The 26,376-nt window shown below is 32.7% G+C and overlaps 5 protein-coding genes across 7 annotated transcripts; 3 read left to right on the forward strand and 2 right to left on the reverse strand.

Annotated features, from left to right (window-relative positions):
* Window positions 1–534: 534 nt before the first annotated feature.
* On the reverse strand, window positions 535–7,993 carry LOC113850180 (transcription elongation factor 1 homolog). 2 transcript variants are annotated; one of them, XM_027480593.1, is made up of 5 exons: window positions 7,884–7,993; window positions 1,835–1,957; window positions 1,597–1,667; window positions 1,039–1,060; window positions 535–946 (listed from the first exon to the last, which is right to left on the reverse strand). In XM_027480593.1, the coding sequence occupies exons 1-5, from the start codon at window positions 7,952–7,954 to the stop codon at window positions 886–888; spliced, it is 348 nt and encodes a 115-aa protein (XP_027336394.1). In that variant the 5' UTR covers window positions 7,955–7,993; the 3' UTR covers window positions 535–885. The 2 variants fall into 2 exon arrangements, with proteins under 2 accessions (XP_027336394.1, XP_027336402.1); XM_027480601.1 differs by lacking the exon at window positions 7,884–7,993 and adding an exon at window positions 2,584–2,654.
* Window positions 7,848–15,868, forward strand: LOC113865952. 2 transcript variants are annotated; one of them, XM_027500784.1, is made up of 8 exons: window positions 7,848–8,303; window positions 8,668–8,871; window positions 9,033–9,524; window positions 10,391–10,501; window positions 14,114–14,299; window positions 14,765–14,968; window positions 15,211–15,331; window positions 15,419–15,868. In XM_027500784.1, the coding sequence occupies exons 1-8, from the start codon at window positions 7,905–7,907 to the stop codon at window positions 15,529–15,531; spliced, it is 1,830 nt and encodes a 609-aa protein (XP_027356585.1). In that variant the 5' UTR covers window positions 7,848–7,904; the 3' UTR covers window positions 15,532–15,868. The 2 variants fall into 2 exon arrangements, with proteins under 2 accessions (XP_027356585.1, XP_027356593.1); XM_027500792.1 differs by having other exon boundaries at window positions 7,887–8,303; window positions 14,834–14,968; window positions 15,419–15,699.
* A 1,692-nt stretch (window positions 15,869–17,560) lies between these two features.
* LOC113852630 lies at window positions 17,561–20,768 on the reverse strand. The gene is made up of 2 exons (XM_027482949.1): window positions 20,705–20,768; window positions 17,561–20,387 (listed from the first exon to the last, which is right to left on the reverse strand). Exon 2 carries the CDS (start codon window positions 20,367–20,369, stop codon window positions 20,163–20,165), a length of 207 nt encoding a protein of 68 aa, XP_027338750.1. The 5' UTR covers window positions 20,370–20,387; window positions 20,705–20,768; the 3' UTR covers window positions 17,561–20,162.
* LOC113852629 (anthocyanidin 3-O-glucoside 2''-O-glucosyltransferase-like) lies at window positions 17,834–19,421 on the forward strand. The gene has a single exon (XM_027482948.1). The coding sequence runs from the start codon at window positions 18,048–18,050 to the stop codon at window positions 19,419–19,421; it is 1,374 nt and encodes a 457-aa protein (XP_027338749.1). The 5' UTR covers window positions 17,834–18,047.
* Window positions 20,769–20,917: 149 nt separating the features above from the next.
* LOC113852605 (28 kDa heat- and acid-stable phosphoprotein) lies at window positions 20,918–24,426 on the forward strand. Its single transcript, XM_027482919.1, has 8 exons — window positions 20,918–21,165; window positions 22,300–22,337; window positions 22,530–22,610; window positions 22,730–22,813; window positions 22,901–22,935; window positions 23,740–23,825; window positions 24,036–24,101; window positions 24,181–24,426. Exons 1-8 carry the CDS (start codon window positions 21,099–21,101, stop codon window positions 24,213–24,215), a joined length of 492 nt encoding a protein of 163 aa, XP_027338720.1. The 5' UTR covers window positions 20,918–21,098; the 3' UTR covers window positions 24,216–24,426.
* The last annotated feature ends 1,950 nt before the right edge of the window (window positions 24,427–26,376 follow it).

A 26,376-nucleotide genomic window follows, 5' to 3' on the forward strand; every position in this document is an offset into this window, starting at 1 on the left:
TACAATTCTATAGGTTAAAATTTATTTAGATATTTAATTTTTAAAAATTTAAGAATTTTAATAGACTAACATAAAAAATATATAAATTCTAATAAGAGACTAAAAATTTAGAATTACTTTTTTTATTTATTGTATATTTCATTCATATTTTTATTAAATTATTATCAATTTATTAATTTAAATTTCATAATTTTGTCAGATAGAATGATAATTTTATTTTTTCTAAGAATTTAAATATTTTAATTACTATATCCAAATAAAAATATTCGAATTGAAAGAAATTTAACTATTCGATCCAAACATTTTTTTAAAAATGCTAAAAATTTAAATATAATTTGAACTTTTAAATTTTTTTAATTATCTTCCCACTTCAGCGTGTTGAAAAAATGCTTACTAATTTAAAGTTAACATTGTTCCTCTTCTCTTGTAAAATGTCTCATAATTTGTAGAGACAATAGTTTCCCCCCATTGGAGTAAAAGGGGATATTAAACAGAAAAAGTTGAGTAGAGAAACAACGTCAACTGAACGTGAATTATAGGCCAAGCCATCAAGCTTCATGTCAACCCCTTTGGCCCAAGTCACTTCCAAGGGAAGTAGAAAGACGCAAGAGCCTTACGTATGCAACCAGTAAATATTCTGCATTAGTTTTATAGTATCATCATAGAATATTACATACCAGCTTCTCATCAAGGTAGCTTCATCCAAATAGCACAATTATTCTCGTATTCTTGCACAAGCTAATACAAACTTGGCTATTACTAGATATTCTTATAGTTGCGCCAGTGCTCACATCAGGAACTAACATAATTACATACAGGTTGAAGATATAAAGTTGGCCAGTTACTCCATCCACTACCATAAGAACAGGAATCTGAGCATCACTGCTAAGCACCATCATCTTCCAGGTTGTTCACCCGCTCACATTCATCAATCCACTCGCTGTATCTGCATAGTTGGAAACAATCCCCTTATGTCATGAATAGGAGAGAAACAGAAAGAAAGATGGAGAATGTTTCCAACATATTGATTTAACTTACATGTCAATTGGCTCTGATAAAGCTGCAAACACAAGTGTAAAAAATAATTATTAGCTACATTTGCAGTGTATATGCACTTAGAAGATATATGAAATTGTCAATATCTTGACTTTTCAGATAACTTCAACAGAAAAAGCAATACACTTCTATTTCAAACTGAGTATAAACAGGGAAAAAAACACTTTATGTTCTTTGAATAGTCGCAAAGAAGAAAGGGAGAGGCGAAGAGAAATCTATTCCTGACTTGATGTTCTGCCAAACACCACAAAAATGATAACACGTCACATTTTCAAAAAGTCATGGGACGAGGTTTGCAAAGCTAGGTAGCACTGGCGCATCCTAGTAACTTCATTTTGGTAAAAAAAGATCATCGAAAGCAAGTATGAAGGGAACATCATCAATATTAAGTTGCTTCTTATAATGATCCACGAAATATGTCATTCTTATCTATTTCTCCTTTCCATACCCAGTGCCAGCTAGAGAGGACCAATTGGAATTATCTGCTTCACTAAGAATCAATGCCATAATAAATGACAAACACAGCCCATTGAAATAAACCTGTGATGGTAGTGCTAAAGCTCTCTTGGCATATCCCGCAAGAAGCTTCCCCTATCAAGTTCTTCATGTCACTGTCAAAATAACCCAAAAATGAGATTCAAACCCAGTAATAACCATCTCTAACATGTAAAACAGAAGGTTTCCAACTGATTATACATGCCTCAATGCCTTTGAATATACACACACACACACACACACATATAGACATACCCCTTACAAGTAATTAATAAGTGCTTACATGCGGCATTCAACACTGGTGCCATGATTACAGAAAGGGCAGCTAAAGACAGTATCAAGCTTATCCATCCGTTTCTTAGGAGGAGGCTTTGTTTTCGCCTTCCTTTTTCCCATAGCTAAAACCCTGCTTTCAATATAAAATTAAAACATGCAAAACAATTCAGGGATATGTAAACTTCTCCACATTCCACAAATTGAAAATACAGATACGGTTTATCATAAAATCATCCCAAGTTCCATAAAACAATTAAACTTCTCCAGCAATTCCCTCAAGCAAGTAATTTGCAGTCCCTTTTCATCCATCAATTCTTAGCAACACTAGTGGCTTCCATATTCTGTTTTAATGAAAAATAAATACGAAACATAAAGAATAAAATTATGTGCGTTTTTTTTTTTTTTTTGGTTAGTATTTTTTGTTAACAAATAATTTGAAGGAAAAATATTAGATGTATAATCAATCGCGTCGACAAGGGAAAAGGCTATGAAACAACATTAATCTTTCAACAATTCTCTCAATCTGCTGCATCAGTGCCCTGAAAACTTACGAAGAAAACAGCGGATGAACAGTTTATACCGAATTTTCAATAATTTTCGTCACGGGTTGAAAGAAAACGAAGAACGAAGTTACGCCCTTAATGTATTTCGCTCACGAATTTTCTCGGCAGCCAAACGGGAAAAAGGAAAATTGGAAATCAAATCATACACTAAACGACCCCGAAAAAAAAGAGAAAGGAACAAGGAAAGACGTACCCTGATCGAAGAACAGCGAACCCTAGAGAGAGAGAGAGAGCGCGCAAAAGCTGAGAAAGGGAGAATACACCTAATTTATCCTTACCTACTTTTTCTTTACCTTTATAAAGATTTGTATTTTGACTGGAATAAAAAAACAAGGTTTGGGGAAAAAATGCCGAGAATTAAAAAATTCATGCTAATGTCAATAAAAAAAACAAATCAAATATAAGGGCACAAGTCTTGTTTTAAGTCTTTAAAAATATATTTTTATCTATTATTAATTTTGTTTTTAAAAAATTAAAAAATAATGATTATCCAATAAATATTATTAATCTATTAAGAATATTTATAATAGCTTTTTCAGGAAATTACACCTTAAGAAAGTCAAAAGATAAATTTTAAATAAAAATAAAAATAATTTTAATTAATTTACCAGTTTCTCATCTTAAAATTTGCTTTTAGCATATGTCATAATGGAAAACATACTTATTTCTTCAACCAAGTACCTGTTTTATTTATGAATTTAATTTAAATTATATTAATAAATATATTTTTTTTATACTGTTACTTAATAATAGATTGCTATATTAATGATTTGTTTATTTTTATAATAATTAGTATTAAAATTATATTTACTATATTTTTAATTAATTGATAATATAAAAATTTTGATTCTGATGATATACTAAAATTAAACTCTTTATTTGTATATAATGTTTCTTAATTTTTTTATATTATATTAATTTTTTATTCACACTTCTCTTTTTGTTATATAAAAAATCAGGTATAAACAGAATGAATAAACATAATTGCGAACCTCATAGAGTAAACAAGAATTTTAGTGAATAATTTGTTTTATTATCTTATTTTTTAAATTACTTTAAATACATATTTGGTTGAATTCATTTAAAATTATAATATTTTTTTCTCTTTTTAAAACGCTTTTAAAAATAAGTAATTAACTATTTTAAAAATAAATGATTTAAAACATTATATAAATTAGTCCATGTCCTTTTAAAAGCACTCCTATCTGATGCTTTAATAATTAAATACTTGTTTAGATTAATGTTGGATAATAGTGACTCAACGTCATATACAAACAGAATAATAATAATAAATGAATATGCTTTACAAAATATTTTTTTCAATTTTAAATATAAATAAATTTAAATGAAGATATGATGGTTGAAAATTGTTTGGGATAAGAAAAAATTTCTAAATTAAAAAATCATTTTGAAGGAAACTACAGTTCAACAAGTTTTGGGAGTCAAGAAGGAGTCAAAGATAAGCCTGAACATAAGAGAATATTGGAAGATTATCTAAGATCTTTAGTTTCAATTAAAAGGGACACATTTCGAGCTATTTTAGGAAATTTTTTCACATTGTTGATTTTTCTCTAAACTGCTTGAAAGACAAGAAAATATTCTAAGACCACAAAACTAAAGGCTTTTTTCGAGGAGTTTTGAGGAGTTTTCAAGTCACGGACACCCAAAACTACTCAAAAAATAGAACTGGCAAGAAAATAGTCTAAGTCCACAAAACTGATGGCTTTTCGAGGAGTTCTCAAGTTCCTGACACCCAAAACTACTCGAAAAATAGGACTAACAGGAAAATATTCTAAGTTCACAAAAATTGATGGCTTTTCGAGGAGTTTTTGAGGAGTTTTCAAGTCCCTGACACTCAAAACTGCTCGAAACACAGGAAGTGATCAGAAAATATTCTAAGTCCACAAACCTAGCTGAGCTCCAAATTTCCTCCAGAATTGCTCGAAAAATAAGAAGTGGTCAGAAAATATTCTAAGTCCACAAACCTGGTCGAGCTCCAGAGTCCCTCCAGAATTGCTCGAAAAACAGAAATGAGCAAAGAAAATGTTCTAAGTCCACAAGACCAAGACAGGCTCTCAAAACTCCAGAATGGCTCGAAAAAAGAAGTCAAGAAGAAATTATTCTAAGGCCATAATATTAAAAGAGTCTCATAGGTTTCTCTCAGAAATACTCGAAAGATAGGAGTCTTGAAAAATCCAAAAGCAGTTACCAATAGTTATCAATATTCATCACTACGCAAATAAGATCATGGGCGATAGCAGTTACGAAAGAAGCCCCAACGAACAGTACGATCACAAGCAATCGTGGATAGTGAGTATCAACAGTTGAAGGCAGTTACTAAGAAGTGTCCGCAAAAGGAAGAAAACGGTGGTGATCTTCATGTCTATAAATACTCAAAAGCACCATTTCACAAGGGACGACTTTTGGCACCCTGACACCGCACCTAAACTCTCTGAGACGCTGAAACCCTGTACCGCGACAAACACCAGCTACAAGGAGACATAACGGTTGTTGCTGTTCATTGCTAGAAGTCGTACGTTTACATTCACGTACCTTTACATTCTTGCATTTACATTTCCACATTTTAATTCCAGCTTGATGCTTATTTCAATTATTGCAATTCAGTTCCTATTTAGCGCTTTTCTGTAAAGAACATCTACATTTGATTCAATTCTGCCTATTTATTATTCAATATTCTTGCTTAATACTCTTTTACGCCGTTAATTTGAGCATCACGTTAACAACACACTTAAAAGAACCCAAAGATGACCTAAATCCAGTCCCCAGATTGATTTTTGGATTATTTGTTTACAATTGTCATTTTTCACCGTAAACAAAAATATAAATAATTTTTTTTAATTTTATACTATTTAATAAAATTATCTTTAAATTTTTATTTAATTCAAATTTTATTTTTAATAATAATTTTAATTTTTAAAATATGAGTTAATACTTTTATACAAAATTTAATAGAAAGAGAATTCTCTTAAAAATTAGTTCTCAAAATATAATTTTCTTTCATTATAATACTTGATTTTTTTTTTTTTTTAATTTTCACGGTCTCACTTTGACATTTGTTATATAAACATAAATTATCAATTATTTACATTTAATGTTAGTAAAAATATTAATTCATCTTTAAATGATTATAAATGACATATACGAGAATATAGTTTATTTTTATATGTAAAATTAAAAATATTAAGTAAAATTAAATATTTTTTAATTATCATAATTTAATTATTTATATTTATATTTTAAGACTAAAAAATAATTATTTACTGTTAGTAATTTTACTCACTTTTGTCAAAGAGAGTTAGATTTTATAAATAGCTTAAAAAGTAGTTTTTTTTTTTTTTTGAAGTATAAGAAATATACTTGTTGCTTTTCTACAGTATCAGTTAAGACTTGAGAAAGATTAACGTTATTATATTTGACTTGTTTCATTGTTTATATTTTTGTTCAATTTTAGTTTTTTAATTTTTAATTGAGAAGTTTTAATTTTTTTAAATTATGATCACTTTACTAAGTAACCATCTAATTAGTAATGGTGTTTGTTGATATATACTATAATAATTCTACTGAATTGTATTTTCAATCTTTCAATTTTTATGTTTGTTTAATTTTTAGTTTTTTCTTTCTAGCAAAACAAAAATTTGTGGTTAAACAAAAAAAATTATTGAAACCCTTAATAATTAATAGTAGAAGTGAAATATAATTTTTTTTAGAGGGTTGTTGAAAATGGTGAGGAGACAACCTTCTATTTTGAAACTTGTCTTAGGTTTAAACCAAAATGGATTCTTTGTTATGCTTTTTGTTATAAATTTTCAACACTAATGCACTTTACGTGTAATATCATTGGATCCATCATATGCATCATCTTTTATCACTTAGAAGGTGAAATTGAAACAGATATTCAATTCAAAGCTCAAGCCTACAATGACAACTACAAAATTATAGAGCTTAAAAAGAGTAAACTCTTAAATTAATCTCTTATTTATTAAGAGTTGTGTATATGAATCTATTACTTATTTAAATTGCTCTATTAGTTCCTCATATATTAGTTTGTCATGCAGTACTTGAAAAATATTAACTTTTTCCGTTAAGTAATACATAAATGTTAAAACAACATTGTTTCACATCTCTTTCACTTTTTCTCTCTTCTCACCTCTTTAGAGTCTCATTGTTTGTGACAGTATGTGTCCTAAAGCTATCACCTTTCTTTCTCTCTTTCCCTCTCCTCAAGGCTATATTCACGGTGATTTCGCCTTGAAAGCTCCCATTACCTCTCTTTCTTTCCCTCTCCTTGGAGCCACATTGTTCACAATAGTTTGTGCCTCCAAAGTTGCCACCGTCTCTTCTTCTCACAATCACACTATTTATGGTGGTTCGCCTCAACTTTCTCTCGCTCTTCCTTTCTCTCTCTTCTCTTTGGAGGCATACCAATATAACCCAACAATTAGCTCCAACACCATTATGTTTTTAAGGATTTGCAAAAATGTGTTTGTCATTGTTGGGATTTGAGAGTTTTGTGTTTGCATTTAGGGCATTATTTATATTGTTTGAATGTGCATTATTTCTTGTGGCATGGAGTGAGGTAATAATATGAACATGATACGTGAATGAAGAATAAGAGTATGTGTTTAAGAGGGAGAGGAGACAAAGAAATATTGTAGTTGAGAAGAGGGAACATCAGAGATGAGAGCAATAATAATGATGCAAAATTTGTTAAATTAATTCCTTACATTTTGTAAAATAATATTGTTTTAGTATCTACATGTCACTTAACTAAATGATAGATTGATATAAGAGAGACTGATAAAATAATTTAAATAAGTAATAAATTAATATATATAACTACTACTATTTAAAAGATTAATTTAAAATTTATTCGAGCTTAAAATAGTGGAATGCATCCACTTATCAAAGTTTTGCAAAAAAAAAAATATTTTAGCTCAATGCAATAAATTATTTATAATGTAAATTTTTTTAAAGAGTTATCCAATAATTTTGAGTCTATTAATAATCATTGTTTTGAAAAAAAGAGACTAAAATTGAATATACACAAAATTAAAAGACTAAAAGTGAAATTAAGCAAAATTGTTATAATATAAATTAATAAACACCATTAACAATTAGATAATATATTAACAAAAGAATCATATTAAAAAAAAATGATTAAAATTGCACTAAATTTGAATAAACATACAAGTAAGAAGACTACAAAAATAAATAAATTATTTAACTTCCTAATAAAAATTATCAAATATAAAAATTAGTTTAATATTAAAAAGGGTTTATCTTTCACGCAAATTCTATTCTATTGTATAAAAATCTTAATAATGTTTTTTTGTTGTTATTCAGGTTAAAAAAATGATTTATTAGGGGACATTTTGTTTGGGCCAACAGCATAATGAGATCCAGTTTTGAAGAGGTGGCCCATTACACCATGGAAGTGATAATAACACCTGAAAGAGCAGAGACAGAACTTACCTGTGTCTTCCACCGACGGCAATGGCTGTTGCAGGAAGCAGCACCTCACTGTTGAGTCCTCTCCTTGCCATTCGCCCCAACGCAAAATTCTCACCAACCCTTCACCTCACCAGCTCCAAAAATTCCATCTTTGTCCTCTCATGTTCTTCTCCAAAGACCATTCCCGTCACAGAACAACAAGTACTCCAAGCCATTGCTCAGTCAGACGGAAAAACCCTCCCATGCGTTAGAACCTTCGAGAATGACTTGTGTCAGCTCACCCTCGTCGGCGCAGTCGATTTCTACCAAGCTTTAACAGCGGCGGCCGCTGACGGCGGCCAAGTTGCCACCGACCACATCGACGCCGGCATGGATGCCATGGTCGTGGAAACCGTTTTTCCTGCTCCTTCCAGCGACCATGGAACTGTCTCCACTCGACTGGTTTGTTCAATTTCATCATCTTCTTATTTTTCAATTCGTTACATGAAATTGAAAATGAAACATGGTGTACGCTTATTTGAGCAATAATGTGCTTATAGGTTACTTTACTTAATTTTGTATCTTGAAATATAAAGAAAAGGGAGTGCATTAGGGATGAAGCGTGGTATATGCATATTTAAGGTGCTTTGTGTTGTGCGCATGTATGGTTTTGGATCATCCCAAAAGTGCAGGCCGCAATTGTAGGATACGTTTGAAAGCATGATTTTTCCAAATGTTTTGGTGTGGATTTATATATGTTGTGCTTGGTAGAAACTTATAGCAATGCAACTTGAGGGTGAAATTTCAAAGTTTGTTGTTTTGACAGTTCTTACCTGCTAGGAAAGTTAAAGAAAAAGTTGCTAAGCTCAGGAAGTCATTCTCTCGAGATGTGTTTTCGAGCACTACATCTAAGAATGTACTTGCTATGACATTTAGGCAAGTAGTTTTGCAGCAAGTTTGGAACTTTGATCTGATTGTGTTTCAGCCAGGGGAGGAACGGAAGATGGATGATCTTGAGGAACCGAGAGAGGTTTGTTACATTTTTTTTTTATCCGTTTGAAGTTTTTTCGAGTTTTTATATCTCCATTCTCTAATACTTTTGTAAATTGTAATGTTATATTATAATGTCTGTCCTGCAGGTGGGCCTGATACTGATGCATTTGGTTCTTTTTATGCGTTTCATATAAGCAGGTTCCTGCATCTTTTACTCTCAGCTCATCCGATGAATATCTTATCTCCGTGCTTGCAGAAGCTGTTTGTGTCTCTGCACTTCAAAGCACTCAAAGACAATTTCTTGACAAAACACAAGGTGGTAATAGAAGCGGTTTTTTTCACTGGTTTCAAAAGCCTGAAAGGGTACATTCAAAAGATTCTGCAGTCATCTTATCTAAATTATTTGAAGATGAGATAGTTGAAAATGCTAGGAGTCTATTGGATAACTATAATTTAATGAAGGATGGTTTCAAGCCTGTGAAAATAAAATCAGAACATCATTGGTGGAAGCCATCATGTTATGAGAAGTTAGAGAAAATTGGTGGTTCAGATTTCAGTGCTTGGACAAGTGAATATGTACCTACATATCGGTTAGAGATTGACACCAAGATAATGGGAGATGCTAAAATTGAGGGCTGGAAAAAGTCTGCGGAGAATAGGTGGGAAGTTCTTTTGACCCACTCTCAAATGGTACTTTAACTTTTCCTTCTGCATTGGCCTTTATATTTTTAATGCTAATTTTTATTTTCATTTATTGAGAGTTATGGCTCAACTATTTAAAGTAAGATTAGAAATGGATTTTATCTTTTGTACTTAGTTTTATTAAAAAGAGAAGGAAAGAAGATAGTATTAGTAAGACCTTGGGCTTATTATTCTTGTTTATGAGTTGTGGGTAGCCTCCTCGCTTTCTCACTTCAAGTTGTTAGATAGCCAAATGATACTCTGCCTTAACCATCTAAGAGTTGACAGTTAGTTACAATTGTTGGTGATTAAATGGACTGAATGGGGTCAAAGCAATCCTTCAAATTTATTTCATCGAAACCCTTAAACATATGTATAACTTCATCTGAGTTTTCACTTTAGATTTAAAACCGGTTTTAACAATTTATTTGGAAGAGAAAAAGCACAGTTAAACAAACTAAAATTTACAAAGGGTCACAATTCACATTAAATATTACAGAAAAAATAAGAGTGAAGGGGAGGCAAAGCAAGAATAGAAAAACAGAAACATGGATAGTTATTTGAACTTTGTATTTCTGAAAGAGTTATGATATTCTTAAATATATAAGAAATCTGAAAAGTTCCAGAAAACTTTCTAAACTGATTGAGCCCTTTCCTTAGGGATAATGTCTACATTCTGCCTGGCAAGTTCAGATATGGTGGTCTTACTTTAATACTTAGTTGTTGTGCCGCTTATTTTGATTTACTTATTGCATGTGTACCTATGCTGTAGAAGTAAACTGAAGTTATATGATCAGTGTTAACTGTTTCATACTGTCATTGATATCATGTATACAATAGAAGTTGATCCAGTTATAAGTTTAACAAAATTGCAGGTTGGCTTGGCAGAGACACTAGATATGTACTATGTCGATCCTTATTCACTACCTGATAAGCAATTATCCTGTGGTGTGGCTGCCAAGTTTTCCAATGTGTCGAATCAAAAGGTAATCAAATGTCTGTTGTTTTTTTTTCCCTTAAAATCCACAAAACTTAGCATCTACAAACAAGACGCGATTTTTCATGGTTTGATAAATTCCATGGGGAATTATCCTTTGGTGTGGCTGCCAAACTTGCCAAAGTGTCCAATAAAAAGGTAATCGGAGGTCTTTTGTCTGTTCTTTAAATCTCTATTAATGTTAGGATTTAAAAGACATGATCTTATGTGGGAACAGTCTTTCAGGTCCAAGTGTTAGAGGAAGATGAAACTACATGATAATCCTTTTCTGTATAAAAAGTTTGTCTTAGAATAATATCCTTGTTGTTCAATATCATGGTGAAAAAACATGTAGGATCTTTTGAATGTGAACAGGAGAATCAAAGCCCAATTTCACTGTTTTCCTGTTTCAGTTTATCTTTTTTTTTTAAAAAAAAAAAAATACCAACCTAAACTTTATTTTGAAGCTTCCATTGTTGTGGACCAAAAATGGGGAAAACTAATTTCTGTTTTACAGGAACAACAGTGTAGAAACTTACCTAGTTGCTGATGCTGAGATAAATGCCAAAGATATGGTTTTCTGTACTCATACTATTACGAAACACCCATGAGGGAAATGAAAGAAGAAATGACTTTCATTGATTTGAATGGGAAAAAAAAAAAAAAACAGAAAATAGGACAGAGAGATTTCCCTCAAGTATTTCCCTTTCACAAAAGGTTTTTACTCTAGACTTATCCATTCTCTAGAAACATTTCTAATCTAGAATTATCTTATTTAATGTCTACTATAAAATAATCTATGTTCTAGAACCATCCTTGTAATACTATAAATACTTCATTGTACTCTTTATTTTAGCATCAAGTTGAATAAGCAAATTCTCATTCTCTACTAAGAGTTTCAAGCTCTAGTTCTCTCTTGTTCTATTTGAGAGTTCTAAGCACTACTTGGTCACTTTCCCTTATTGGTTTCTGAGCCACTCTCTTGGATCAATCCTTTTTTGAGAAGATCCTCTACTTGACGTTGTACTTCAGCATGTTCATGTGGACTCATCCTATAAGCAGGTTTGTTTGGGATAACAGCTCCTGGGATGAAGTCGATGGCATGCTGGATGTCCCTTATAGGTGGTAAACCAAGAGAAATTTCTTCAGGTACCACATCTGAGTATTCTGCAAGGAGCTTTTCTATTTCTTGTGGAATAGGTGTTCCAATGTTTTGTTCGACCATGAGTAATAAGCTTGTTGATTGAGATTCTTCTCGCGTCATCTTAAGCTGTGGTTTAGAGATTAGGGATACGAGTAGTTTGACTTTGCGTGAGGTTGGGTTGACTTCTTCTGGACCCAATGGAGTCAACCTGATTCTCACTCCATCTTTGACGAATGAGTAGGTATTCTTAAATCTATCATACACAATCTTCTGATCGTATTGCCATGGACGTCCCAATAAAAGGTGACAAGCATCCATGGGAAGGAAGTCACACCAAACTTTATCTTGATATTTTTTTTCGATTGAGAAAGCAACTAGGCAACATTGACTAACCTTGACTTCATTACCCTTATTCAGCCATTGTAGCTTGTAGGGATGTGGATGATCATCAGTAGGGAGCTTCAATTTCTCCACCATGTAGCTAGACATAACGTTTTCACAACTTCCACTATCAATGATGATATCACAAATTTTACCCTGAGTGGTGCATCGAGTATGGAATATATTGTCTCATCCATGGTTCTTCTCTAACGGCTGCTGTGTGAAGACTGTGTCTAACCACTAAGGCTTTTCCATGATCTGCTGGGGTCAACTCTTCATCAAACACTGGAAGACTGTTGAAATCATTTTGGTAGAATTTAGGTTCTTCTTCAGATGCTTCGTAGGCCTCTCCTTCAATGATAGTGACAACTCTTCGATTGGGACAGTCGGAAGCAATGTGCCCATAACCCTGGCATTTGAAGCATTTGGGCGATTTGGATTAGGTTGGTTGTTTGGAGCTAGTGTCTTTAACAGAGTTGGAAAGGGTTTTGTTTGGAGCTGTAGGTTGCGATGGTTGAGCTTTGCGAGGGGTAAAAGGGCTTCGTGAGGATGATGGTTGGAAAATTGATCTTTTAGAGAGTTGCTTTTCGACTCGAATAGCTAACTTGATGACATCATTTAGGGTCCAATACTGTTGTAGTTGGATAAGTTGAGAAATTTCAGGATTTAGCCCTCTAATAAATCTAGCAATTGTTTGTTCTTCCTTCTCTTGTATATCGCATTTCATCATTAACAATTCAAATTCTCTAGTATACTCCTCTACTGTCGTAGAATCCTGGCATAAATTATGGAGCTTAATAAAATTATCTTGATAGTAGTGGTCAGGAGAAACTTACGTGTGAGTTTTTTTTTCATTTTCTTCCATGTCTTTATCTTGCTTTGGCTTTCCCGCTCACGTTTCCTTTTTATATTTTCCCATCAAATAGATGCATGCTTTTTCAGTTTAACAGCGACAATCTTGACTTTTTGTTCATCCGGAATATTTTTTAATTCGAACACACGCTCTACTATTTGTAACCAATCCACAAATTCATCTGGCTGTAGTCTCCCCTCAAATTCAAGAATGTCTATCTTGATGTTGTTGAAGTAGCCTTGAGTACTCTTTTTTCGTAAATGACTGGTGTTAGATGAAGAGTCACTTTTTTCAGAATCATTTTCTAAATTGAAATTCCTTTGACGATTGAGTAGAGCTTGTTGTTCCTCCACAATTTCTTGTAGTTCTTGAATTTGTCGGCGTAACTCCTCTATCTCGATCTCTTGAGCATTCCTTCTGTTTTGGCGTCTCGATGGCATTTTGTTGTATGGGTGGGAATAAAATTATGAAAAGGTTTGAGCCAATAGCGGTGCAACAATGTTGAATGCGTGGTGCTCACGCAACTGATGATGTCACTATCTTCAACCTCTCTCGGGCACGTCTACGGTGTTGGCTTGTTAAGAGATGACCAAGAGTGTAGGAAGCTAGGAACCTGGCTCTTGATATCAAATGGCTCAGAAAATAGTAAGGAAAAGTGACCAAGTAGTACTTAAAACTCTCAAATAGGACAAGATAGAACTAGAGCTTGAAACTCTTAGTAGAGAATGAGAATTTGCTTATTCAACTTGATGTTAAAATGAGGAGTACAATGGGGTATTTATAGTATTACAAGGATGATTTTAGAACATAGATTATTTTATAGTAGATATTAAATAAGATAATTTTAGATTAGAGATGTTTCTAGAGAATGGATAAGTCTAAAGTAAGGATATTTCTAGACTAGAAATATTTTTAGATATTAGGCCATATGGTTAGGGATATTTCTAGATATTGAACCATATGGTTAGAGATGTTTCTAGATATTGGGCCATATTGTTAGGGATATTTCTAGATATTGGGCCACCTTTCCCCTTAATCTCTCCTTATTTATTTAACACCATCCCCCAACTAAGTAACTAACTGTTTTTCTTTTTCCCCTGTCCTACTTCGTAACACACAAACAAGAAAACAAGAACAGTTTTCTTTGAATTTTTTTTATTAGTTGTATTTTATCCACACTAATTGGTTTTTTAATATGACTGTTGAATTGAGTACATTATTTAACTAATTTTTATATTTTGTAGGGAAATTCTTTATCAAAATTGTTGTCAGTCACCCTTGCAAGTGGTTTATTTCTTGTAGCAATTAGTGCCCTAGGTCAATTTTGTTTGCCTCGTTTATGCAAGGAAAGGAAAGACCCTGTCGAACATAGATATCTACCATCATCTGAAGTCAATGTTGCGATGCATGACTTTTTTGATGCAACAAAGGTATGCAGTCTATCCTTTTTTCTCTATTATTTAATGTAATTATATTGAATATTATTCTCTACAAAGGACACTACAAATGACAGTTTATAAAAAAGGATGACACAATGCACAAGGTTCTCACCTATATATACGTGCGCATGCATAAAACCATACTTGAGACAATGAAGACACTGTATGGAAAAGGCTTTTCATGTGAAATGGATTGATCTCTCTTTAAGTTATAATTTATAAAGTTGAAAAGCTGCTGAATTTTGCCACTGGCTTGAGTGCCATTGTCATTTTAGTTTAAACTGTTTGCTGTTCTATGTTGTAACCCTGACTCTGCAGTGCAAAGATTATTGGTCATGTTTGGTACTTGCTTTATTAATGAGCTCCTCCTGGCATATTTGTACTGTTGGTTTAATGGTTTACAGTGTCTTATACTTCTTTCTGAGAAGTCCTTGTTTGGATCTTTTACATTGATAGTTGGACGAGTTTTGCATGTTAGCTATTTCTAAAGTAAAGAATGCTTTTGGCTGGTCGGATGAAATTAAGTTCGAAGATGGTATTGGTGTCTGGGTTGGAGAATTGCCTGCTTACTTGAGAGGTGAAGGTGTTGATACTCTTTCTACTTCAGATAATATAGATGCAGATGCAAAAGTGTCCATACAGGACATTGCTAGTTACCAGGTACTCCAGATTTTTTGTAATTAGAATGCTTAATCTTTGGCTTGCTTGCTTTTTTGTTGTGAATTTAAGACATGATTAGTCAATAGGATTCTAATTTCATTATCTACACATGGAGGAAAAATTGTGTTGTGCCTCGAGTTTGGTTTGTAATATTCAACCTAGTCTGGATATTTACAATTTTGTCAGAATTCTTATTACTGCAATTGTTAATGTAATGGCCCTTGCAATTGTTTGATATTCAGGTGGTTTTCTCTAGTGAGGGGAAGATAGTTGGTTTTCAACCTTTGAGTCGAGTGGCTGTAAATCATTGGGCTGCTAATCCTCTAGCAAGGGAACTGTATGGAGGGAAAAAGCTTTCACCTGGTAGGTTCTTATTGCTATTGATAGTTTATGTTTTAGCACAACCTGTTGTTCGAGTTGCTCAGCGTTCTCTTGGATTTTCTCAAGCAGGTATCATTGATCCAGGTCTCAAGGTGTCCCTACCAAAAAAGGTTATCGTTGTAGAGTTGTTGATGTCAATAAATCCAGATGCCTATTTTGCTTTAGCCAGGCCATTCCGGTGATCCTTTTCTTGCGGGTGTGTGTAAGGTTAGAATAGAAAGCTTGTGAGGCCCTACTATATTGGGTTGACTAACTAATGGTGATATAGATTTAAGGTTATATTCCCCCAAGTGAAAATTTTCAGGCAACAGAAGCTATGCCTTGAGTTTTTATCAGTTTTTCTAAAATAGGCATCCTTAAATGTTTTTGCATCTTGTGTTTCTGAAAACAAAGTAGTGCATAACCCTTTCCCGATACGATTTTACTTGGAAACATCATCAATGTTTGATAGAAAAGAAATGGTGATATTAAACTGAAAGTATTATATTTTGCTTTATAGATAGATAGTATTAAACTTCGTCATAACATTATCCATTCAGAGCGCAACTAAGACATCTTTTGAGCTGTGCTAGCCAAAGAAGGTGCTACTTGGAGTTTCTACTTTTAATCAGATTGCACTTGCGTCAGTTAAATTATATTTTCACCAAAGGAATGTGTAAATAGCCACTGTTCTGGTTTAATGGTGATAATTTGTGCTTTTGGGATTTTACTTTTTGACTAGACGGAAATGAGAGGAGAGTAAATAAGATCACTAATAGAACTACTTCAATGTCATGAACTACTTTCGTTCTTTAGTTTATTTTTCTTTTTTTGGGATTTGAAGCTTAAGCAATTTTATTTTGTTTATTTTTCATTGATATTTTATAAATTCAATGAGGATTAATTAAATTTTTTATTCCCTATAAATATAACATATTTTGTTATAAGATTTTATATTTTTTTATTTTAAGATTTAAATTTTGAAATGTTAAAAAGTTAGGATTTAATTCAATTTAGTGTTTTTACGTGATATGTTAATATTATTTAATTTTATAATATTTTATTATTTAAAATTAATATTTACAAATAAGTTTATGAATATAATTTTAATATTTGTAAAGAATTCTTTTTCCTTTTCTTTTCATGTTATCTTGCCTCCACCCTCAAACCATTTTTTTCCTTTCTTTTCTTGCAACTCTTCTTTATACAATTACTATGTAGATTATAAATTTCTAATTTTCTTTTAACATTCCAACATTTTTAATAATGTGCTACTTATCACCTACTACCATTATCTTTTGCAATTATTTAAATACCAAATACCAAAACAAAGACATACATGTATGTTGATGACATGCAATTCAAGAAGGAAAAAGAGAATGATATTTTTGGAATTATTAAAAATGTATTTTAAGATTTATTTATAAATGTTAATTTTAAATAATAAAATATTATAAAATTAAATAATATGATATGTCACATGAAATGTTAATTTTTTGTCAGTCAGATTAATATTTAAAGAAAGAGAGTCGATAATAAAGATTAAATTCTAACTTTTTAATATTTTAAAGATTAAAGTATAACAAAAAAAAAATCTTTTTTTTTGTTTCTCATTTAAATTTAATCTGAATCTAACACAGGTCGCTCACCTGAATATAGTGGGTGAATATATCATTGAAATTTTTTTTGTATACACAAGGACTTAAACCTAAAACTTTACTTAAACGATATTGAGTCGCTTGCTATTCGGATCAACATTTGTTGGTCATAACAAAAAAAATTTTAAGAGTTTATCGCAAAATGTATATTTGTAGAAATGAAAAAATAATTAAGTCATTCAATAAATAATTATTTTTTAATAAGTTTGCCTTTAATAATTAATCCATGTTTAAATGAAAAATCCGTTTTTATTTTTATTTTTTTAATGTTTATTAAAGGATAAGCAATAAGAAATTAATAAACAGTAATTTTTTTATAATTATATCATTTAAGATTTTTGTGATTTTTAATATAAATTTATTATATGTAGGTTTTTATTATGTCTTGAGACACATTTGGAATATAATTTCTTTTTAAAATACTTATTTATCAATCTAGCTCATTAATTAATATAATAAATGAAGAATATAATACAAAATTAAGTAATATTTTTGATACAAAAATTAAATTATTATTATTTTAATTGTTGTACGAAAGTTTAAAAATAGAACAAAAAGAGGGAGTAGAGCTTTTGGAACTGAGGCGCACCAGTTCATATGTTTGTAGGTGATTGTACAACTTGCAAGGGAGCTTATATTTTTCGAATACGGTCGAAGAATTAGATGTACAGGCTACCATCGTAATCTTCTACATCGTATTTGATTCGTTCTCCTTTTACTTTTCTTGTTAGTTTGATATCATGATTATTGCTATCCCATGACTGCTTAAAAAAACAAATATGCCAGATGGAACGGAAAACAAAATATAATTAAACAACTCCTAGCAGAATGGATAGAGAGGCACGCGAGATATAACCCATGAATTTCATGACTTTCCAAACCGTTGGCATTGTTTAGAATGACAAAGGGCATGAAGCAAGATTTTCATCTCATTGTAGCTATGCTTCAATTTCAAAGAATTACTAATGCAATGCACACCCTTTGGGCTCTTTCCCAGTTAACTATATCACATTCTGGTGATTTGAGATCGTTTGCATAACCTTAATTCCATTTTATCAACCATGGATGCCAACACCTATCATGTTGCAATGTATCCATGGTTTGCCTTGGGTCATCTTACCTCATACCTACACATCTCCAACAAACTTGCAGAACGTGGCCACAAAATTTCCTTTCTCATGCCTAGAAATACTATACCAAAATTGAGTCATTTCAATCACCATCCAAATCTCATCTACTTCATTCCAATCACTGTACCACATGTCAATGGTCTCCCTCTCGGCTCTGAAACGACTGCAGACCTCCCTTTCTCACTGCATTCCCTTCTCATGACTGCAATGGACCTCACTGAACCTGTCATTGAAGTTTCTCTAAGAGATCTCAGACCCCATATGGTCTTCTTTGATTTCACATATTGGTTACCTGCAATGGCGTGCAGGTTAGGAATTAAGGCTTTGCATTACTGCACAATAAGTCCTGCCACTGTGGGGTATCTGATAAGCCCAGAAAGAAAACTCCATGAAAAGTCATTAACAGAAGCTGATCTGACAAACCCTCCACCAAGCTTTCCACCATCAGCCATCAGGCTACAACCTCATGAAGCAAGAGAGTTAGCCACTGCCACTGTAAAGGATTATGGCAAAGGCATTTCATTTATGGAGCGTCAATTGATCTCTTTCACCCGCTGTGATGCTATCATTTTCAAAACTTGCCGAGAAATGGAAGGCCCTTATTGTGATTATCTTGAAAGTCAAATGAGAAAGCAAGTGCTTTTGGCAGGACCAGTTTTGCCAGACACACCAACCTCGATTTTAGAAGAAAAATGGGTGACTTGGCTAGGGAGTTTCAAACCCAAAACAGTGATTTTCTGTGCCTTTGGAAGCGAATGCAATTTAAAGAGTAATCAATTCATGGAACTGTTATTGGGTTTTGAACTTACAGGAATGCCTTTTCTAGCTGCCTTGAAACCCCCAATTGAAGCTGAAACAATGAATTCAGCTTTGCCTGAAGGATTTAGTGAGAGAACAAAGGGAAGAGGGGTGGTTCATGGAGATTGGGTTCAGCAGCAATTGATCTTGAGCCACCCATCGGTGGGTTGTTTTGTCACTCATTGTGGATCTGGGTCATTAACAGAGGCGATGATAAATGAGTGTCAGTTGGTACTGCTGCCCCACGCAGGAGATCAGTTCATTAATGCAAGAATAATGAGCGGAGACTTGAAAGTCGGAGCAGAGGTTGAGAAAAGTGAAAATGGACTATTTAACAGAAAAGCTGTGTGCAAGGTAGTGAGAGACGTAATGGACAACGATAGTGAAGTAGGTCAAATGGTGAGAAACAATCATGCCAAATGGAGGGAGTTCTTGTTCAGTAAGGGTTTGGAGAACTCTTATGTGGATGATTTGGTTCAGAAGCTGCATGGTCTGCTCAAGTCTTGATTCAGAATGAATAAGAAGTTTTGAGTGACAAGGTAAATAAGAAGTATTAAGTATAACAAGAGAATAAGTATTGATGATAATGTGTTTTCTTTTTTGGGTGTATATGTTGAATTTGACTGGATAGTAGACATCCTGCTGCTGGAAAGCTAATCCAGTGCTATAAATGACACAAATTTTATACTTTTCTCACATCTCAATTATGGGATATAATAGTGTTTCCAAGTAAAACAAACAGCTGTATAAGCGTTGTAGTATAATTATGTTCTTGAACTTCTAAAACATATGAACAGACAATAGTGCCGAAGACACAGAGCCAATCACACACAAAAACATACGAACAAGTTCAAAGGGCATATTCATGGTGGCACCCGTTTCAGACAAAATTTATGCTACTGGACCAAACAATCACTCCATATGATTATTCAATTAAAAGTAATAATTTGATCCTTCAATGTCAGTGTGTCCTTGTCCCCAACATCAATTTTTCTCTCTGTAACATCCAAAAGTGCCAACAAAGAACCCCAACTTGAACTTGCATTGAGAAAACCCACAAGCAAATTTAAACTGCTAAAGACGTCACTTACTATGAATTGGATAAGGAAACATTTCTGCATTTTAACTAGATATATGTTGAATTCTACAAAAAAAATAACCTGCTTCAGAGTATCATTGATTCCCTTGTTATTTTCCACCAAGCTGCATGAAATACAAAACCAAAGTTCCCTCTAGTCGTTGGATAAGTCATTTTTCATTGCCGCTTTGATTTTCTAGCCCGAAACGACGTCTGAACTTGGCAATCTGTCCTAAACTCTCAGCCATTTGACGCTTAGCCCGGAAGTGGTAAACTTTCCCAACAGGGTGTATCTTTGTCATCATCACATGCATCAACCTACCCGTTTGAGTAACATAAGATATCCATTGCTTCTGTGGATGCACTCCTTTCTTCATCTCCTCCCAATTTGTAACCTTATCACCAATACACACGTTTTATCAAACACTTGGTAGGCTAGGCCATGCTACGAAAATTAAATTTCATTTCAGAATTAAAACAAACAGCAAAAGAAAACGGACAAAACAAATTTCTGCGTGAGGAAGATGAAGTCTAAAAGTTTGCAAATTTTTGCAACAAGTTAAAAATAATAATAATAATAATAATAATAATAATAATAATGCAAGATTTTCCCCCTTTTCAACTCCAATTACAATTAAACTAAAAAACTGAGCTTTCAAATCAAATTGCAACAGTCTGTGCACGATTAAAAGAAAAAGATTCCTGCACTTACTGGAACCAAAGAAATTGAATTCAATTCCTGAGCTACGATGCTCGTCGGCCTTGAGACCTTAACCCGAGAGAAAACACGAAGTCTTAGGTTTTGGAGGCCAATACTAAAGTACTGGGCTGCCAATTTGGGCCTATCGAGCCCACTTGAATTAGCCCAAAAAGATAAGAAAAGATGACAAAAAATAAATACAAATAATATACGAGAAAAAAAATTGAAAAGTAAAATATTCATCATAATTTGTGTGGAGTTTAACTAGGGTTTTTGGAATTTGGAATAAAGTGAAAGAAAGTGCATCTTCTTTTGTTGTTGTCAAACTTTAATATCAGAAATTAGCAGAAGGAAGGAGAATTTTATTCGAACATTGTAGCGTAGCGTAGGTGTAATCGACGATACGATGGGAAGAGGAAAATTCAAGAGCAAGCCCACCGGTCGCCGCCAATTCTCCACCCCGGAAGACCTACGTAAGCCTCTCTTCTCATTATCCACAAAAGTTTCTGTTTTTTTCCCTTTGAACTTCAATTGCTACCCCTTTTTCTTTGTGGTATTGTTTTTTGGCTCTCACTCAACCTAAATTCAATATACTATGTTGGAATTTTTTATTTTAGCTAAATGGGATAATTAGGTTATATTTGAATGTAATTGTTGAAGTTATAGAATGGAATGAAGTTTTAATATGAGAATGAAATTTGTTGGGATTGTTAGATCTGGAGAGTGGCTGCTTGGGAATTCTCTAAATATCTGTTCTTATTCAAATTACTGGTTATATATTGAAAGTAGTTGTTTGATTTGTGGCTTTTTGTTTTATTCTTTTCTCTGAAGCTTTAAACTGAGCTATAGTTGTAATTGACACGAGTCGGGACCTTAGATGTACAGGAAAAATTGTATATCTTTATGGTAGAAACTTGAAAGGGAAAGGTAGCCAAACCATCAAATATAAGTGCTAATGGAGAACATAAGTGTCTCTTTAACTTGCTGAGTTTGTCACTTTACTGTCTGTGGTTTTAGGGAGTTTCTATTTGGTTACCCATAAGGAGGAAATTGTCTAGGGTATGGTAAAGATCAAAGAGGAGAACCTAAACAGCCTGTTTTTAGGGTACAATTGATATTTCTATTGAGAGTTGTTAACACTACATTTCTAAAAAGTATAAATAGATATCAGGGAGAAATGGCTTGGATTGTAGACGTGGAACCAGTAAATCAGACATGGACTCTGCCTGTTATTTTAAAAAGTTCTAGAAAGTGTCAGTGGATCTGACAATTTTTACACCTGTTAGAAGGTTTAACAAAGGAAATGGGTGGAAGAGCTCATGTAATACCTGCATTTGTTCAAATAGTTCAATGCCAGATGTCTTTCCTTTCTAGTATCTTTTTGGGTAGAGTTAGTGATGCACATATTGGGCAATCAAATACAGATTATTTTGTTGCAAGTTGCGACTTCTACCTACAATAGGTCTGGTCCAGTATTGTATTATTTTGTGGAGGGACAACTTAAATTATAGCTTTAATCCCTCTATTTTTAAACTTAGCTGAAGTAAAAGTTCTCGTTGATGCCTACTGATAAGTGATAACTAAAATGTTTCTTTTGACTGTTGCAGTTGCTGGAACCTCTAACCGTCCTCGAACTTTTAAACAGGTTTTCTTCTGGATCCTTATCTCTTCCTTTTCTGCTCCTCTCTCACAAGAGCACACACACATGTGATCATTTACACACAGAATAGTTTTTGTTTATTCATTTTTATATGTACATGATGTATTTATTTGTTTTCCATTTTCTATATATCTCTTACCTTGTTTTACATGATCATTCTCTTCACCACCTTATTAGAAAGAAGCTGAGCATGAAGAGGAGGAACCTGAGGAAGCATCTGGGGATGAATCTGGAGAAGAATCTGAAGAAGAATCTACAGTTAGTATCTCACAGTAATTACTAATGTAGATGGATTCCTTTTTTTTAAAGGATTTGTCTGTTTATGTGTCTTTCCCCTCAATATGAAATTTACTGTTTTTGTATCTATGATTACACAGAAGAAAAAAGGAACTCAAGGGATTATTGAGATTGAAAATCCTAACATGGTAAAGCCAAAGAGCTTGAAAGCTAGAGATGTGGATGTGAGTTTAACTTTCCGTTGTTGGTCCTCACGTAGAGACATCTTTATCGTAGGTTGGAAGAATAATGCTTTTTTCTTGTGAATGCAGGTTGGAAAAACAACAGAACTTTCAAGGCGTGAAAGGTTGGCTATTTTTCATTTGTTTGTTGATTAAAAGAGAAGGGGGGGGGGTAAGGTTGTAAAATCTAATACAATAATACCCTATCTAACACCAGAAAAGAGGGGAGGGGTTACACAAATTGTGGCATTATGACATGGTTTGTAGGATCCTACCTAAAATAATATTACTGAATTATATTTAATGTTGTATATGTATTAATTGATAAAATAGATACGAACAATAACCTATAAACAGAGAAGTTCAGAGATACGGTGAATGAACAGAGCACAGATACGCTCAAACTGAGAACTCAACTCTGAAAAAACGAAGAGAACTGTTCTGGTGAAGTCTTGCACAAACAGAAAAGAGAACACAGAGAGGTGGGTACAAAATGAAGTAAAAAAAGATAGGAGAGAACTAGAGAAGCCTTTGATGCTGTTGTGTGAAGAAGAGAAATTTTTTTTGCAAACAAACTCACAAAGATGTGTTTTTCTCTCTGGGTTGCACAACCCAATCTGTGCAGAAGATGTGTTTTTCCCCTTCAATACTACAGTCCCACCACTCCACTACCCTGCCTGTAATAGAACCTGAAGGGAGTGAAAACTTGTAGGATCATAAAACCCTAGGGCTACCAGTGTAACTTGGGTTTTTAACAACAATTGGGGGTTGGGGGGGGGGGGGGTTGTTAATGATGCACTTATTGATAAAGGGAAGCAGAACATATTCTTGTGACTAATACTTTTGAGTTCTATAATAGGGGAATGTTGAAAGTGAAGCTTTTGAACCATGTTTCTTAATATCTTCAAAATTTTCCCTCCTGTTTGTAGAGAGGAGCTAGAGAAACAGAGAGCCCATGAGCGCTATATGAGGCTGCAGGAGCAAGGAAAAACTGAACAAGCAAGGAAAGATTTAGGTACCAGTAGCTCTTTCAATAGTGTCTCTAATTATGTGCTTTTGCCTTTTTGGACATCTTTTTCTTTTTTCTGCCTTACTTTTGATATTGTTATTGCGTGTGTAAACTTTTGATTGATATGATTAGTACTAAGCTGTATGATTTGAGAAATGTTCTGTTATGAAGGGTTTTCATTCACGATGATTAATGTTTAGTTCCTCTGTCTTGCAGAACGTTTAGCTCTTATACGTCAACAAAGGGCAGAAGCTGCTAAGAAGCGAGAAGAAGAGAAAGCTGGTAAGCTTTCAACACTGTTTGTTCGCTAACTCTATTTGGATATCCAAATGCTTGAAACTAATGGTTTAACCTGTTTCAGCCAAAGAGCAGAAGAAGGCCGAAGCACGCAAGTGAATTTCCTGGAGAATGTCAAGTCACCTATTTTACTCCAATTAGTAGGAGGAATATGTGCTCTTACTACACTTCAACATTGTGTCCATTAAGCTTTATAATATGGTTACTACGGTATTACCACACCAAGTTGGTAACATGTAATGCAATTATTTTCGCATTCTATGGTTAAAAATCTTGATTATTGGTAATAGTTTTTGCTTCTTTCAGGTTTTTTATTATGGTATTTTACGACCTTTTTCTTATCCAAGACTTGATCCGGTCGGGCCATGCATTTCTTTTAAGTGCCAAATTTTAGAAAATTACGTTATCGCCGCTGGGCAAACAACATCATCATCATTATTATTATTTAAGAAGTTGATTTCAGTTCCCCAAAATCAACTTTTCCTTTCCCACTTGATTTGTTGAAAAAAACAATTTCTTTCATCGACTGGTCTTATAGTTCGTGTATAAAGCAATTTTAGTCGTTGATAAACTTTTGGAAAGTGTGACATATTGAAACCATGTAAACGAACAGGCCCTTGGTTCGATGTTCCAAGGGATGATATGAGGGTAAGTTTTGATTCAATGTTCTCATGACAATCCAATCAAGCGATGATATGAGCATGATCTTTTCAACTAATGACAAAGTAAATGAGCATAATCTGGAGTCCAATATAACTACCATTTACTTTTAAACATTACATTTTTTGAAGCTTTAAATTGTTTATATTTATTTTGGTTTCACTTTATCTATTTAGAAGTTCATTTTTTTAACAGGAGTTAATATCTTTTCAGTTATTTTGAGAAAATATCCATTTTAGTCGTTATATAAATATTTCTTATTTTACCCTATAATTTTATATAAATTTACTTTAATTAATGACTTTACAAAACAATTTCTATTTTAGTCCTTTTTTATGCAAAACGATAATAAAAAGTGCAGTAAAAAAAATCTAAAATAAGTTATTTTAAAAAATTTAAAGCTAAATGAAATATTTATAAAATGAAATGCTAAAATTATCGATGCATATAAGTTGAGAGAACAAAATAGCATGAGCTCAAAATTCAATTCACTGTCATAGACTTCAAGTGTGCCTAAGCCATATCCTTTGCCATTCAATTAAATATTTGTATTCATACGGTCAAGAAACTACCATTTGTTGGAGGCACACATGCCACTAAAAAAGTGGTGATATTACTATAAATGCGTTGTTATAGGCATACGTTAGGAAAATGATAAAAAACAAAAAAGTGAAACGAAAGTTGGCTTGGCCGGCAAAAGTACAAGGCCGGCAGGAGTATGATGTTTATATCACCCATTGGTGAAAAGATTGAAAATTAAATTTTATTTTATTTATATAATAATTGTTAGCAATATATTTTTTGATACATTCTTTATAACACACTCTTTATTTTTAGTTAAAATTTATTAAAAATTACAAAAAAAATATTTGAGTCTCAATTTTTTTATTTTAAATAAATGTTAATGAATAATAAAGAGTGTATTTATATAGTACATATCTAACTATGTCATGATGGACTATTAATTAATAAAAATATCATTCATTATTTAATAAACTTTATTTCTAAGATCAAAGTTTAGGAGTGTTATCTAAGCACTTGATGCTATTTGGCACCTTTAGATGAAATTGTTGCATTAGAATTATGTTAATTTGGCACTAAATCATATGCACAATCATTTGTAACTGAATCTAAATAAAATTTGTATATTTTTTTTCATACTCAACTCTTTCACCCTCTCTCCTTCTATCACCACTTATATATGATCTGCTTTTTCCGTTTCTATCATCTCTAGTCCCCTCTTCCCTCATATCCAATCCCTTTCTTTTCAAGTGCACAAAATTCATTTAAACTAATTTTTGCGTAAATTTTTTTTTGTTATTTTCTCCATTTTCACTCAAGTGAGTCTATTTTTTCTTTAACAAAAACAGACTTGAACATTTAATTTCCATCACAACAACAAAAGATTTATATTGCTATTAAATATATACGTTGTTCTTGTAGTGATAACTAAGAATTAACAAACAAATTTAACTAAAGATATTAATTAAAATGTGTAGCACGATATAATTAACAGTAAAAAAAATATTTAGCCTTAATTTTAATTAAAATGTTTCATAAACTTCATTTGTTTTAAATTAAAAATAAATATATTTTTATT

The sequence above is a fragment of the Abrus precatorius genome, unplaced genomic scaffold (assembly GCF_003935025.1).
Source record: "Abrus precatorius isolate BTA unplaced genomic scaffold, Abrus_2018 Scaffold10, whole genome shotgun sequence".
NCBI classification, from domain to species: domain Eukaryota; kingdom Viridiplantae; phylum Streptophyta; class Magnoliopsida; order Fabales; family Fabaceae; genus Abrus; species Abrus precatorius.